The following is a 15902-nucleotide window of genomic DNA, read 5'->3' as shown; positions in this document are numbered from 1 at the left end:
ATAAAATGAATATAATTTTTATTTTAAAACAAATATTGATTTGCTAAATGATAACTATTGTGAAAGGAAAGAAGCATGAGTATAAAATGGAAAACATGAGTTTCGATTTAATACAATTCTTAAATTTAAATTGACTCTATTATTTAGTAAATAAAAAAATAACCACCACATATAATTTTATTTATTTCAATGAAAGTGACCATTTTGGTCATGCTATGATCACGTTGGACACTCTATTTTCTATGATTAAAAAGACTCTTCTCTTTCAACCTTTTCCTCTTCATTTATTAGTCCAAGCTACAAATCCCTTTCCCCACCTAAATTCCTTGTTCCTTCTCCCTCTCTCTATCTATATATTGTTATTGTTCCTTCTTCCCTATGCAAAAGTAGAAAAAGAGATCATGGAACTTGGTTTAACCTTAGGAGATTCTCCAAAGCCTCTAATTGGCTTAATGGAAAAACATCCTCATCAAGGTTCTAAAGAACTTGGCCTAGGCTTCAACACCACTTTATCTATTGGCCCAAACATGACTTCTCAAAGAGATCAACTTCAACAAGAAGAACAAAATACTAGAACTGAAAATTTGCATCAACTTGATCTTCTTCCTCAACTCTCCTTCCCATGGAATCCTCCTTCTCAAAACGGTAATAACCCACTTCTTAAAAAGTTATCTTTTTCACTTCCTCTTGTTATTCTCACAGTGAAATCAATGTTTTCAAGAAGATGAAACTTTTGAATCAATGATGAGATCAATGATAATACTATATCATGAGTTTTTATTGTTGACAGAGTTTGGAGTTTCATCAAGGGGCTTGGAAGTGAACATGGTTCCACCGGTAACCGCCGTGGCTATGGCGGAAGATGAAGCTGTTCTTTCATCGTCACCTAACAGTGCAGCATCTTCTTTTCAGATGGATCTTTGTATATACAGCCGAGGTGGAAGTGGTTGTGGTGGCGGCGGCGGTGGGAGTTTGAGTGGCTCAGGCGATGGTGAAGGTTATGATCAAAGAAATTCTTCAAGAGTTAGCGATGAAGACGATAACAGTGGCGTTGGAAACACAAGGAAGAAACTTAGACTCTCAAAAGATCAATCTGCTTTTCTTGAAGAAAGCTTCAAAGAACACCACACTCTTAATCCAGTACGTTTTTTCTCTCCCATGTTATGTAAAAAAAAAAAGTTTCTTTAGGTTTAAATTAATGAAACACTAATACACAGAGCCGTCCTATTTAATCACCATTTAATTTGTCAAAAATGATTTTTAAAATTTATTTAATTATAATTTAACTTTAAAATTTTTGAAGTTTTATGCAATAGTCCGCCTTTCACGCCCTTAGAGACGACCATAAATAATACATATATGAAACACCAAATCATATTGATGAGATGATAAGAGATTTCTTTAGGTTTAACCAGAAGTCTCTCGTTAGAGTCTGGTCTGACTCGAGAGATTAGTCTCAGTAGTTACATAGATATATTATAAACTTGGTTTAATATTTGGAAACAATTGTGTTGTAGAAACAAAAACTGGCACTTGCAAAACAACTCAACCTCCGACCACGTCAAGTAGAAGTTTGGTTCCAAAACAGAAGAGCAAGGACAAAGTTGAAGCAAACAGAAGTGGATTGTGAATATCTAAAGAGATGCTGTGAGACACTAACGGAAGAGAATAGAAGACTACACAAGGAGCTTCAAGAATTAAGAGCTTTAAAAACTTCAAATCCATTCAACATGCAGTTACCAGCAACTACTTTAACTATGTGTCCTTCTTGTGAACGTGTTGCCACGAATTCTACAGCAACTTCTTCTGTCACTAATACAAGTGCCACTATACATGCTAATAGTACTAATAACAAAACAAGTGATGATTCAACTTCAAAGGTTGATATTGGATTCCCTTTTGGAAAATCAAAGTTTCAGCCACAACAACATCTTGAGTTGAATTGATTATATTAATTGAAGATATTGGAAATTGATTTGGTTTTGTATATAGGGAATTTTGTGAGAGGATGATAGTGTTTTTTTTTTTTGTTTTTTGCTCCCTTTGTTTGTTTGGGAGTTGATATAGATTTTCTGATAATTGGATTTTGTTTTTTCTAGTTGTTTTGGATTTATGGTGAAATCAGAATGAAGGGAGAAGAAAATTTCAGACATGTGAAGGTAGATATTGAAAAAGACAAAGGAAATTAATGATATACTGAATTTTGTGATAGAAAATAAATCTTTTTACCCATAGTATAAATTTAAATCTCGAGGAACACGTTCTCAAGATTGGGAACGTACAGTGAAATTGTCATGCATCTTAATCATAGTCAGAATTTTTTGTACTATTCATTAACAAGTTTTTTTTTAAAATAATCAAACAGTACTAGTATTATGTAATATTTCTTCTATAAATTTAGATAAAAGGCTGTTGTATTAACTTTTTTAATAATGTTTTTTTTGTTAATAATAGATTTAATTTTAAAAATTAACCTCCTCTGCAAACGTGATTTAATTAACATAAAATTTCCAAACATTAGATAACATAACTAGGAGTATCAGTATGTCTTACATTTAAAAAATGTTTGATAACTAGATATTGAGAAATATCGTTTAGAAAAGTGATGTATTTATATTTTGTAAATAAAAAATGCTTAATATCGTATAAAATTTTTATTTTTAACTTTTTAAAAATTAATTTATCTAACACAATGTTTTAATTCATTAGGCCTAAAGCAAAAATTATCAAAGCCTTTATTTTAATTTATAAATAATATTTACTCTTTTTAAAATGAATTTCATTGTTATTATCAACATTTTTTTATATAATTATATATACTAATTAATAGGGTAAATGGAATAATTCAACTTGTATGTAAACAAGTTGTTAATATTTATAAATCAATAATTTTATAAAATATATTTTATTTCATGTATTATTATAAAAATATTCTAATATTGTTCTTCCTTGTAAAATAAATATAATAAAAAAGATAAATCTAATTTTAATATTTAATTAAATATAATTTTTATATTTTATTTGATGTATTATTATACAAAAAAATCTAATATTGTTCTTCCTTGTAAAATAAATATAATTATAGAGTGGGAGAGGGATGCTTGATTTGGTAGAGGAGGTTAAGGAGGAGGTTAAATGTCACTTTGAGATGAAGTTTTCCGGAGTGGAGAATGGTAGGCCAATTCTAGAGTGAATTTCCTTTAGTAAATTGAAACAGGAAGAAAAAGATTTGCTTGAAGCTCCTTTTTCGGAGTGGGAGATTAAGGAGGCTATATAGAATTCCGAGGGATCCAAGAGTCCGGGGCCCGATGGCTATTCTTTTACGCTTTTAAAGCATTGTTGGGAGTTTATGAAAGGTGACTTCATAAATTGCTTTGAGAATTTTCATAGAGAGGCAATCCTATCTAAGGCAATCACTTCTTCCTTCCTAACTTTAATTCCAAAAAATTCAAATCATTTGGGGCTCGATGATTATAGGCCTATTTGTCTTGTGGGGTGCGTTTATAAAGCTATATCTAAACTTTTGGCTTCGAGATTAAAGGTGGTGTTGAATTCGGTGGTGTCCAATTGTCAAAGCGCTTTTGTTCCGGGTAGGCAATTGTTGGATAGGGTTTTGGTGACAAATGAGGTGATGAACATGACTAAAAAGGATGGGAATAGTTGTATGCTTTTCAAGGTGGATTTTGATAAGGCCTATGATAATGTAGCTTGGGATTTTTTAAGATTTATGTTGAGAAAAATGGGCTTTGGTGAATTATGGTTGAGGTGGATGAAGGCTTTGATTTTTTCTAGCAAGATGTCGGTGTTAGTTAATGGTAGTCCTACGAAGGAGTTTATGGTGGAGAAAGGTTTAAGGCAAGACGATCCTTTATCACCTTTTCTCTTTGTTATCGTAGCGGAGGGATTAAAGGGGTTGGTTAGTAAGGCGGTGGAGATTGGAGAGTATGTTGGGTTCAATGTGCGGAGAGCTTGTAGTGTGGATCTCTTATAATTCGTGGACGACACTCTTTTGATAGGAGAGGGGAGATTGGAAGCAAGTGTGGACCATTAAAGTAATTTTAAGAGGTTTTGAGATTGTATCGGGTATTGGTATTAACTATCACAAGAGTAAACTTATAAGGGTGAATGTTAGTGAACATTTATTGGATTTTGCCTCTAACTTTCTTTTTTGTGGTAGGGAGGCCAATCATTTCACTTTCCTTGGTATTCCATTAGGGATTAATCCTAGAAGGATTTCTTCTTGGAATTTCATTTTGGACAAACTCAAGGTTAGGCTTTTGGATTGGAAAAATCGATTTTTATCTTTTGGTGGTAGATTAACTCTTCTCAAATCCATTCTTTGTAGCCTCTCGATTTTTTTTGCTTTCTTTCTACAAGGCACCTAAGAAAGTGTTAAAGGAGATTACGAGGTTGGAGAGTAATTTTCTTTGGGAGGCGTAGATGATAAGAGGAAGGTTCATTGGGTGAGTTGGAAGACTTTATGCTTGTCGGTAGAGAAAGGTGGTTTTGGTATCCGTAGAATTCGAGATTTCAACATTGCGCTTTTAAACAAATGGAGATGGAGGATTTTAGGTGGGTCGGATTCTTTATGGTATAAGGTGTTAAAAGCAAGATACGGCGATATTAATTTACATGTAGTTTCCTATGATGGTCTTGGTAGCAAGGGGAGTTCAAAATCTATTTGGTGGATGGATATTTTTTCTTTGGAAAAGAGTTATATTGAGGATTTTTTATTGACAGGTGTAGATTTGTAATCGGTAACGATTATAATATCTCCTTTTGGCACGCAAAATGGGCGGATGGAAATTGTATACGGGAGTTATTTCCGGAGGCGTATTCTCTTTCGGATTTGAAATATGTTGCGGTAGCTTGCATGATCGGGTGGACAAATGGGAGATGGAATTGGGCGGATTTCAGTATAAAAACCGATAACAGCCCCAGTTCTGGCGTGCTAAGACAACAGATGCTGCTGTTTTTGGAGGCGGTTCAGCCTGTTCCGATAGCGAGGGATGCTGTCTCGTGGTGTGCAGAAGCAAACAATCTCTTTTTGGTTTGTAGTTGTTATGTTTCCTATAATTTCTACCATATTCCTAGAGGCCCTGAGATTAAATTTGCAAATGTTTTTTATTTTATTTGGAAATTGGATGCTCCTCGTAACATTAAGGCTTTTGGTTGGAGAAGTTTTATTAATAGATTTTCTATAAAGGATTTACTTAGTTGTAGAGGTATATCTTTTTCGGATTCTATTAATTGTGTTTTTTGCGGGGGGAAACGGGAAACCTTGAATCATATTTTGTTGAAGTGTTGTGTTTCTTCTTTGATTTAGAAGGAAATAGTATCTTGGGTTGGTTTCCTAGATTCTAGTTTGGAGAGTATAATGGGTAGCTTTGTTGATTGGAGCAATTTTTGCAAGGTTAAAAAAGTGAAAGTCCGGAAGGAAGGAATGTTGTGGTTGGCTATTTGTTGGTCCATTTGGAAGCTTAGAAATAGAATTATATTTCGGAATGATTGTTGGAACGTTTCCGATACTATTTGAAACATAAAGGTGCTTTTGTGGAGGTGGTCCTTCATAGAGAAATTTACTCGCACCAATTTTAATTTTTATAAATTTATCAATTCTCCATTGTTGTATTTATCATAGGGTGTATTTGGGGAGTAATTTTCCCTGGGGCTTTTCTTTGAGCTTTGTCTTTTTGTAATCTATTTGGTAGAACCTTTGGTTCATAAATGACATCTTGATTAAAAAAAATATAATAAAAAAGATAAATTTAGTTTTAATATTTAATTAAATATAAACATTTTACATATTTTAGTTTTATTTTAAAGAGAATAATTTATATGATTTATTTTGAAAAAGTATCATGTTTTATAACTACTATTTTATTTTATTTCGTAATCTATATGAAAAAATAAATTTAACCATTTTTATTTTGAACTAGAAAATATATTATTGAAGATAAACAAAAGGTAATCCGTTACATCAAAAATGTTAGATAGCATGTAGACATAACAACGGACAATTGCACCAATCATAGTAGGCCTCCCTTCCCTACATATAATCTATATTTCAAACTCAAGGTCGTATTTTTCATAATTTTATGAAATATTCCATTAGTTCTTCATTAGATTTTTTTTGGAATTATTGTATGCCTTTTAGTATTAAACTATTAGATATTTTCTTTTTAATTTTCTAAATTTACTTTTATTACTATCAAATTTCTTGAAATATGAAAATTTAAATTGAAATATATCTCTAAAATAAAAATTAATTAATACTAAATTACTAATATCCTTACTTATAGGGTCCCTTTTTTTATTTTTTTTTATAATTTAATATAGAATTCTCTAAGTTTCTCATTGAATTAAATAATGTATTATATAATTAATTTTATCAATATGTAAAATAATAAGTTTTCTCAAAAAAAAAATTATTACAATAATTTTTTTTAATATCTATAATTTTTTGTAAAAAAGTTTATAATAAAGGACAAAATATTTTATTCAAACGCTTACAAAAATATTTTAAATTATTCATCATAATAATTTTTATATTGACAAGGGTTGAATCTATGTTTCAAGTACTCCCTCCGTTTCATAATAAGTGTCTAATTTCATTTATTTTCTTGTCTCAAATTAATTGTCCATTTACAATTTCAATGCATCAATCATTATTATTTTTCTACTATTATACCCCTATTTAATAACTTTAACGTTATTCAATTACTATTAATAGAGGTATTCTAATAAATGACATTAACTTTTTTACTAAAACCAACACATTCAATCATTTTCTTAAAAACCGCATATTGTTCAAATAAGATATTTGTTATGAGACGGAGGGAGTATTAATTATCCACAAAACATATACACAAGGCTTACCTAGGCATAGGGATAGATGTAGTAGTGAGACATATTATACTAGTACATTATTACAAGACAAAATGAGTAATTTAGACCCCTCATCTTGTCCTATGTTTAAAAATTCAAATGCTATTTTCTTGGGATGTTAATTTTATGGTGAACCCTGACTATTCTTTTGCTCCTAAATAATGCTGAACTTATTGTTGCCATGAATGCAATTGAAATTCCATTCAATAAAGGTTCGACAAATCTTTGGTTAGAGACATACTACTATTCAAAGATGGTCACAACAGCATTCAAGTTCATTTCAATTGTTATTCGTCAGATAAAAAGCAAATGGTCAATTAAATGACCTGCATTTCATTAAAAACATGTCTTTTGTAGCCTTAAATATATTTTAGTGTTCCTATCTTGAATATTTTATGTTACGTAAATTAAGGTTTCACATGTAAATTGTTGGTGGAAAATTTCAACAAAAGTAAATAAATAGTGAGAGTTAGGTAGGGTATGACCTAATGGTCATGGGTGAGGAGGCTGAGGCCGTAGTTCAAGGCAACTTTATCAGAAAATCCAATAGATTTTCAAACATATTGATCAGTCTGCTTTTTAATGATTTCCTTCTTGAAGACTTCAACCTCTCAGGCAGCAGTCATTCGTCATCATTATAGGCTCTGACTAGAGAGAGAAAGAGAAAGAGTCAAAGAAATTTATTGTATATATCTATTATCTACTGTATAATGTGAGTATAGTACATAACATAATGTTGAAGTGCAGGGATTTTGGTTATGTTGTGGGACTGTGACCTAAAAGGGACAGGACAAGAATGCCACATTGATAAAAATTGTCCCCTAAAGTGGGGTACCCCAATAATGAGAATGCACGAGTGAAGTACACTTTTCATTATGGTTATTTAATTATAGAATACAAGCCGTTTGCGACACGCATGTCTTTAAACCTTAGGGATGCCAATCAAGCTGGGGTCCATACTTCCTAGTGCTTTATAGTCATCATTCTTGTGAGTAAATATGTAAATATTTATGAGATGAAATGTTTCTTTTAGTAGTAGTTTTTCAAAATCTCACTTTAAAAATAATTTAAATAATTTATATTGAATATTCTATTTTGTAAAATAATTTTTGTTGAAGAGTTTTGTCAAATAAAATGGTGGTGTATGTAATCTTTGTCATCTTCAAAGTGTAATTTATTTGACTTTTACTGTTAATTTCAAACAATTATTTACTTGTTTTTACACGAAATAACATAGGTTTTATTAGCATGTTTGGATTGGCGTTTGGAAGATCCAAAATCAATTTTAGAGGTGTAGAATTGATTCTGGGTGATTTTGAGATGTTTGTTTTATCAAAAGTAGAATTGATTCTTCCTCCATAATTGATTCTACTTGAAACTAGAATTTGTAGTTTCTACCTCCAGGATTGATTTTGAATGATTTTTACATTGAAATTTATTATTCAACTCACTTTTACCTAAATGTATCCAAACATGAATCAATTTTGTTAAACTCAATTATGTTAAAATCAATTCTATCAAACTCAATTATGCTAGAATCAATTATGTTCACCGCCAATCCAAACACACCCTATGATTATAATGAATATCATTCATTAAATTTGAGGTAGAATGTTTCTATTGCAAAATCGTCCAAATTCGCTAAGCAAGCCAATCAAAAAGTTTCAAATTAATTAGGTGGAAATCATATTTCTTTATATGATACACTATAAAGAAATTCAGAAAGCTGAACTTCCATATGAAGCACTAATCACTAAACTGTTGGGTTCCTTTAAAGTCGGTACTATAGGAAAAACAATTGAGTGATGTATCAATAAGATCGATTACTCCTCACTCATGAAAATTAATATTCAAATCCAACATGGAGAATTAAGACATGATTTAACGGATGAAGAAGAACACTTAGAAGAATCAAATATCACATGCCAAAGGTATTGCAGAGATCATGAAAATCATCTCAAAGAATGATGATACTTATGGCAAAGAGTAGTCTTACTTATGTGTTTTAGTTTGCCTTTATATTTTTTCTTTGTTTCAAATTCCTAAAATTTACTGTTTTCTATACTTTGAATTGCAGTATAATTTTTATTCAATGAAGTGTACTTGTTTTCCCTTTCTAAATGCTTATGTGACTATGTATTTGCATATTTAATTTTTTTCCTTGCATCTTTTACCCGCCTTTTTTTATTATGACAAAGAGAGAGAAGTATGCTCTGAAGGGGAGTAAAGTATTCTCTCTACTCATTTGAAGGGCTTGATTTTTATCTATCTGCTATTTTTTTACCACCTTGCTGAGAGATGCATTGTCTCCATCAAAAAAGGGGAGAATGTGGAACTATGTGTTAGTAGGATTAATCAAGAAGTGTTCAAAGCTAAGCAGGTCATACCTATCAAGGTTTGGTTTTGATTATAACAACTTAGTTTCATTGATCACAATTTGTGAAGATGCAATATTTAATGATAACTTATGAAGATTCGTCCTTAAAGCATAAAGACAAGCAAGTATATCAAGCGGTTAAAGATGCTTAAGATAGTTTGTTCGAAACCCTTTCTCTGAATCAAGTTAATGAACTAGGGTTCTTGATGATCTCCGAAAATATCCTTTGATGATGGCATCCGACTTGAAGATATCTTAAGTCTCATCTGCAAAGACTCAAGCAGGTGCATATGAGATTGATATATTCAGCAAAGTCTTGAAGCTTCAAAGTGTGAAAGAGGGAAAATGTGAAAGCTCGTCTAATCGTGTCTGAGTGATTAGTGTTTTGTAAAATCACAAGGGATCTTTTGTAAAGTATTATTGCCAAATCACACATTCACTAAAACATTTTTAAAAAGCCTCTATGTCTCAAAGAAATTAACCTATAAAATAGTTTTGAGCCTAGCTAAATGAATCAGGAACTGTTAGAATGATTTGGAAATTTTTTTGAATTGTCCAATCCATTGGAGCATATCCCAATCGATTTGGTAATTACAAATAGTTTCCATAATCGATTGTGACAATATCTTAATGAAGGACAACAACTCTCTATCCAAACCTTTCAAAATGCACATTTATAATCAATTATTTTTATCATCAAATTGATTGGCTTAAGGTCCTAATTGATTAGACCTTTAATTTTGCCCATGGATCCTTTCCTTTTTTGTTCCAACCTCTATCCTATAAATAGAAGTCTCTCCCTTCACTTTTTCACACCCATAATTGTGAGCTATCTCACTCTCCTCACTCTCCATCTCTTTAAAATATTTTTCTACTTTCTCTCACTTGAATTTTGCCATAATGCTTTAAGAAAGTCCTTGTGTTTATTTGAGGAAATTTTGTTCTAGAAAAGGTATATTTGTAAATTCAGCAACATCAAATTTTCTCCTGGTTGAATATTTTTTCCTTAAGGAAGTTTTTGTTTGGTTTCGATGCTAAGCCTTTTAAAACTTAGTTTGAGAATTTAGTAATAACTCATCGTTTAGTTTGTGAGCTAAGCCACTTAAGAAAAGTTATCTTTGTGTGTTCTTGAAGATAACTTGTGAAAATTTTTCATTCCGGTTTGTGAGCTCAGTCATGTGTAAAAACACTACTTGGTTTGAGATCAGCCTGGTTTAAAATCTCAATTCAGTTCGTGGTCAACCCGTGTAAAACCCCGGTTCGGTTCGAAGGATATCCAATACAAAACCCCATATTGGTTCGAGATAAGTTCATATAAAATATCGATTTAACTTAGAGACTAGCCGCTCAAAGCTTTGTTCTTGTTTGGAAGGAAGACTATCCATTCAGTCCATTGTTTGTTGTTTGGTTGGAAGTTAACGGGAAACTTCATTTTCCTTCTATAAAAGGGTTCATAAGCTTAACCTAATAAATGCTTATAAGCATTATTGGATACTATCAATATCAAGTCTTGGAGACAGGATTAGGTCTCTTCATTTAGACCGAGCCTCTATATATTCTTATGTCATCTCTTTACCCTTATCTTTTTATTTTTGCATATTTTTTCCATTGATTTTTTGCTACTATAATTAAACATTTTCTTAAAAATGTTTTTAATATATGAAATTGAGAATAATTTAATTTTAAACTATTGTTTTACTAACCCCGTAATACAACCCCTATTGTGTAAGGATTTACATGTCCAACAAGTGGAATTAGAGCCTAACTTATGTTCAAAGACTAATCGTCTCAGAAGGAAGTTAACTTCCAACACTTTTCTAACAAGATTCCTTCCCTAAACACACCTCCACCATTTAATGGTGATTGGTTTGAACTATGAGAAACTAAATTTATTTTTTTTCTTTCGAATTATTGATTTTGAATTGTGAGAAACTAAGACTAACTGTCCGTTTATCCCTACTCACAATATAAATGGAGAAGTAGTGGATAAACACGATTTCCTTTAGACAATAGAGGAAAATAGAAAGTTTGAGATTGATTTAAAACTAAGAATGTTTTAGTTGTTTCTTTACATGATAGTCAACTCCTTTATATTTATAATCGCAAATCCGCCAAGGAAACGTGAGATACTGTTGAAATGATGTATGAAGTTTCTCCGAGTATCGAACAAGAGTGAATGAACACACGAGGAAAAGAACATAAATGCTCTATTCATAAGTGCTTCTCTAAATTTAAAAAGATTATAAATAACATTAAAATTTTCATCACTAAAAAAATCTAAGATTAAGAATAGGAATAAGAAATCTGATCAATTACTTAAATCAAGATATGAGAGTGTTTATGTCTTTTAGGAATAAGCAAAAAAGGAGGAAATTGTAGAAAAGTTGAAAGAATTAGTTCAATTAATTAAAGATGAAGGCATAAGCTCAAAATAATCATTAACAACTTCATCATACTCCTACAAGATAACTCTTGTAGTTTGCTTCAAGAGAATATACTCAATAGTTGAACGATCTTTAGAGAATTCAAAATCAAATGAAGGAACTTCATCTATGAGAAAATATCAAGAAAAAGCCTCATCTAGTGGAATCTTAGAAATAGGAAGATAAAATAAATCCTCTACAAATGATAAAGAGTCAACCTCGTGAAGAACCCTCGAATAATCTTCTCCAACAAATAAGACAAAGTCTACTTGAAAGTATCTCCTGAGGAAGATGATCGTGAGGTAACAAAACTATCTTACAAGAATTTGTTTAATTTAAGTTCTAAGTTAATTAAGGAAAATGACAAGATTAAAAACACAACTTAGACCTTAAGGATCATCTTGAGTTTCTTGAAAAGAGTAATGAAACAGTTAAGTTTGAAATAGATAATAAATGAAACTCACTGGGAGCATGTGAGACTTGTGTCTCAATGAAAAAGGAAGTAATCGAATTGCAAATCCCTAATTAAATTTAATAAGGGGAATGAAAACCTTGACTTGGTCTTATCAAGTAAAAGGCCTTCCTTAAATAAAATTGGATTATGTTTAAAACTAGTAAAGCATATAGTAAAGAAGTAAATAGAAAGAAAGTGAATCGACATGTTTAGAAATGCTCTCATTGTAATATATTTGGCAACTTGGAGCCATGTTTTGATAAATTACAAAGGTCTAAAGGTTGTAACCCTAGACCTTTTAGAACTAGTAATGTACCGAGACCCAACAAAATTTGGGCACTATTATGTTCAGGAACTAGAAACGGATGCAGTTGGAAAATCAATTATCTTAAACGGTGGCTCTGATCTCCTTTACGGTGGCGCGAGACGGACCTGCATTATTTGTACTCCAACACCCAAGTCAGTCAAGATTCAAGATGAGTGTAGTGAAAGTGGAGATCAGTTGCCACTAATGTTTTTTCGGGCACTAAAGGAGCCGAGGTAAGCCTTACGTGATGTTGGTAGGCTTCCAAGATGTTGTTCGATGTAAAATAGAATTAAAACTCCTAGAATAAATTAAAAAAATAATGCGGAACAAGCGCATTAAATGAAGTCTCATCATTAAAACATTTCATAGCCTTTTTCTGACACATACAATGACGTGACTAGATAGGACATGACACAGTTTACACTGCACTTAAGTTGGTGTGTATCCACGAGGGGAAATCTAGTCATTGATCTTGTGATTTCTCTCTCTAGTTGATCTGAATCCTTTAGTTGCCTTTCCTTATAAATAAGGGAAATTGAGCGTTTGGAAGTTTTTGCAACCTCTGATATTCAACATCCAATTACTTTCCCATAAAACATATGCGTTTCTTCATCCCTATGAATATTATTGGAAGTGATCTTCATTGTTTTTCTCAAAGCCTTTTACTTTCTTCCTTTTCTCCCACTTCACCAGTCTCACATAACCTGGTTACACCCAAAAATCAATCTTTTATCTTCAATATTTTATATTTTCTAATCAGGATGATTGATAATACGATTGACCTAGTGAGTGATTTTGAATTCGAAACTTTGTCTGCCTCTATAATGGGGACATCTAGAGCTGTAAAAATGGGCTACCCTGTCCTAAACGGGCTGTCCTTGGCGGGCCTCGGGCTTTTTAAGACTGGGCCAAAAATGCCCATTTAAATATGGGCTCAAAACTCATTGCCCGAGCCTGACCCTGGACGGATTGCGGGCTACCCAACAATAAACGAGTCATTTATAATAAATTTTTTAAAAATTTTAAATAAAATTTCATAATATTTAGTATAAATACAATATATAAATTATATTATTTTAAGTATAGTATATTTTTAATTACTATGATATTTAAAATAAATACTTTAACATGTTTTTAAGACAATACAAATTTGAAACTTGAAAGTGTTCTAAATAATACACATACATCCAACATAACACAAATTAATAAAATAATAAAATATAAAGTGAATAGTGAGATACTTACACATTAATTTGATTTTATTAATTTATAATATTTAATATGTAAATATTGAAAAAGATTAAGATAGAGATAAAATTTAATGAAATGAAGTAACTCAATGTATTATTTTTTAATGAAACAATATAAAGTTTATAATAATTTATAGAAATTTTAGTTATGCATGCCAAACGGTGTTAGAACAAGAAATGTTCTGATCAATATTCTTAGTTTTGATGATAACATTATGTATGAATTTTGTATAAGACAATGTGATACTCTAATTATTCATGTTTTCCATTTCAGGAAAAGTCTAAAGAGTATGCACAAAATCAGCATTCAGAAGCACTGACCCAGAAGTTCTGGATGGCTTCATCAAAACATGTGTCGCGGGCGAAAAATCGTTTATCCTTTTTTTTCGGGATGAGACACCTGATGCCTTCTTTGGGCTCGAGTGCTCATAAAAAATGATTTTTCTTTTGTTCCGACCAAACTTTTTATTATTTCCAAAGGAGGAAAAGGAAAAAAGCTGCAATAACCTAAAAAGTGGGGGAGACATCTTGGGTAAGAGGGTTGGTTATACGAAGGGAAGGTATTAGCACCCAACGTATCTATAGTACTCTATAGGATTCTTTATTGTTTTTCATTCTATGTTATGGTGGAGGTTCTGTTGTGAAATAGGTGGGACCTAAGTTGTTTGTTTGATTATGCTCGCAAAGATCATCGCGATCCTCTGCATACATATCCCCTAGAGGGAATCAGAGCATTTGTAGCTCGGGGTCTACGGGTGCTAAGGTTTGAGTGGTTTGAGAGAGAAGTTTTGCTCGCCAAGGATACGACCTTTTGCCTACGTATTCTCAAAGGGATGTTGAGAAAGTCAGAGCAATCGTAGTTCCCACTTATGCTAGTGGAAGCAAAGGATAAGAGACAAATGTCATCTAAATGTTCGATGTATCTAATCTATATCATCACATACATCTGTTTGTTTTTTGTTTGAAAATCTTTTCATTATAAGCCCTGGGCCATGCCACTTATGGTGCTTAGAATGATAAAGATGTTTTTTAGCCAGCCTTGTGGCAAAAAACTTTCAATGAAGTCAGCCTTGTGACAAAAAGTTTTGATTAATCAGCCAGCCTTGTGGCAAAAGTTTCAATGAAGTCAGCCTTGTGACAAAAACTTTGATTAATCAGCCAGCATGGTGGCAAAAAAGGTTTGATTGATTAGCCAGCCTTGTGGCAAAAAAGTTAAGTTGATTGATTGATTGATTGATTGTTTGTGATGATATAGAAGAGATACTCCTATCATAGAGATGATAAATGTCTAATCTCCTAGGGTATTTGATTTGGATATTGGGGATGCTTATAAGAAGCCCGTGGGTCCTTGTACGAAGCCCAAGAGGAGGCTATCCGAGGGTCCTTGCATTGTAAGCCCAAGAGGAGGCTATGGGAGGGACAATCCAGGGTCCTTGCATTGTAAGCCCAAGAGGAGGCTATGGGAGGGTCACTCGTTTGTACAAAGCCCAAGGGGAGGCATGGTATAGTTGGTCTGAGCTCTTAGAGCGATTTCACCGGGAAACCATACTCTATGTCCTAACCTAAACTAGTGGAGATTCTTTGCACGAAGCCCAATAGGAGGCTATGGGGAACCTAGTGTTGTACTAAGTTGAACAAGCACACATATCACACATATGAACAAACATGAACAAGTATGAACAAACATGAACAAACATGAACAATTATATATAAGCATGTATATATGACAAGGTGTATGTGTATATAATGGAGTTTATGAAGGAAATATACCTGTAAGCATGATTCATTTGTATACACGGGGGCTCGGGACTTATACTCGGGGAGAGGCCCACTTGAGTTTATTCAAAGCTATGTAAACAGGTTTTTACAAAAGGGCTTGGGACTTATACCTACATGGAGGCCCATGGTATATTTTTGGGAAGATTTAAAGAAAACCTTCATTTTTGATTTGTTATTCGAAGTTAAAAATCAAACTGATCGAGATATGTACAAAAAAGGTGTACAATGAAATACCTAATTTCATGTACTGGAATGGGACTTATACCTATGTGGAGGCCCATGGTATATTTACAAAACATGGTTGATTGTTTTATTTACAGACGCGTCGTTTGAAAAACTGTTTGAAAGTTTGTTTTGAAAGAAGTTTTCTGTTTGAAGAAAAACTGTACAAAGGCAAAGGTCTGTAGAAAAGGGGCTTGGGACT

At 32.2% G+C, this 15902-nt stretch overlaps 1 protein-coding gene across 1 annotated transcript; it reads left to right on the top strand.

The window, feature by feature from the left end:
* The first annotated feature begins 271 nt into the window (after positions 1-271).
* Positions 272-2152, top strand: LOC131599282 (homeobox-leucine zipper protein HOX11-like). The gene is made up of 3 exons (XM_058871687.1): positions 272-645; positions 791-1140; positions 1518-2152. The coding sequence occupies exons 1-3, from the start codon at positions 402-404 to the stop codon at positions 1944-1946; spliced, it is 1023 nt and encodes a 340-aa protein (XP_058727670.1). The 5' UTR covers positions 272-401; the 3' UTR covers positions 1947-2152.
* The last annotated feature ends 13750 nt before the right edge of the window (positions 2153-15902 follow it).

The sequence above is a fragment of the Vicia villosa genome, linkage group LG4 (assembly GCF_029867415.1).
Source record: "Vicia villosa cultivar HV-30 ecotype Madison, WI linkage group LG4, Vvil1.0, whole genome shotgun sequence".
Lineage (NCBI taxonomy): Eukaryota > Viridiplantae > Streptophyta > Magnoliopsida > Fabales > Fabaceae > Vicia > Vicia villosa.
Note: the sequence above shows the minus strand (reverse complement) of the source record. Positions and strands in the feature narration are given on the sequence as shown.

What these genes read in the sequence shown, in the direction of transcription:
- LOC131599282 (XM_058871687.1), top strand. Translation starts at nt 402, where the DNA reads ATGGAACTTGGTTTAACCTTAGGAGATTCTCCAAAGCCTCTAATTGGC. An exon ending in GAATCCTCCTTCTCAAAACG is followed by an intron (nt 646 to 790) that starts GTAATAACCCAC and finishes TATTGTTGACAG; the next exon opens with AGTTTGGAGTTTCATCAAGG. An exon ending in AACACCACACTCTTAATCCA is followed by an intron (nt 1,141 to 1,517) that starts GTACGTTTTTTC and finishes ATTGTGTTGTAG; the next exon opens with AAACAAAAACTGGCACTTGC.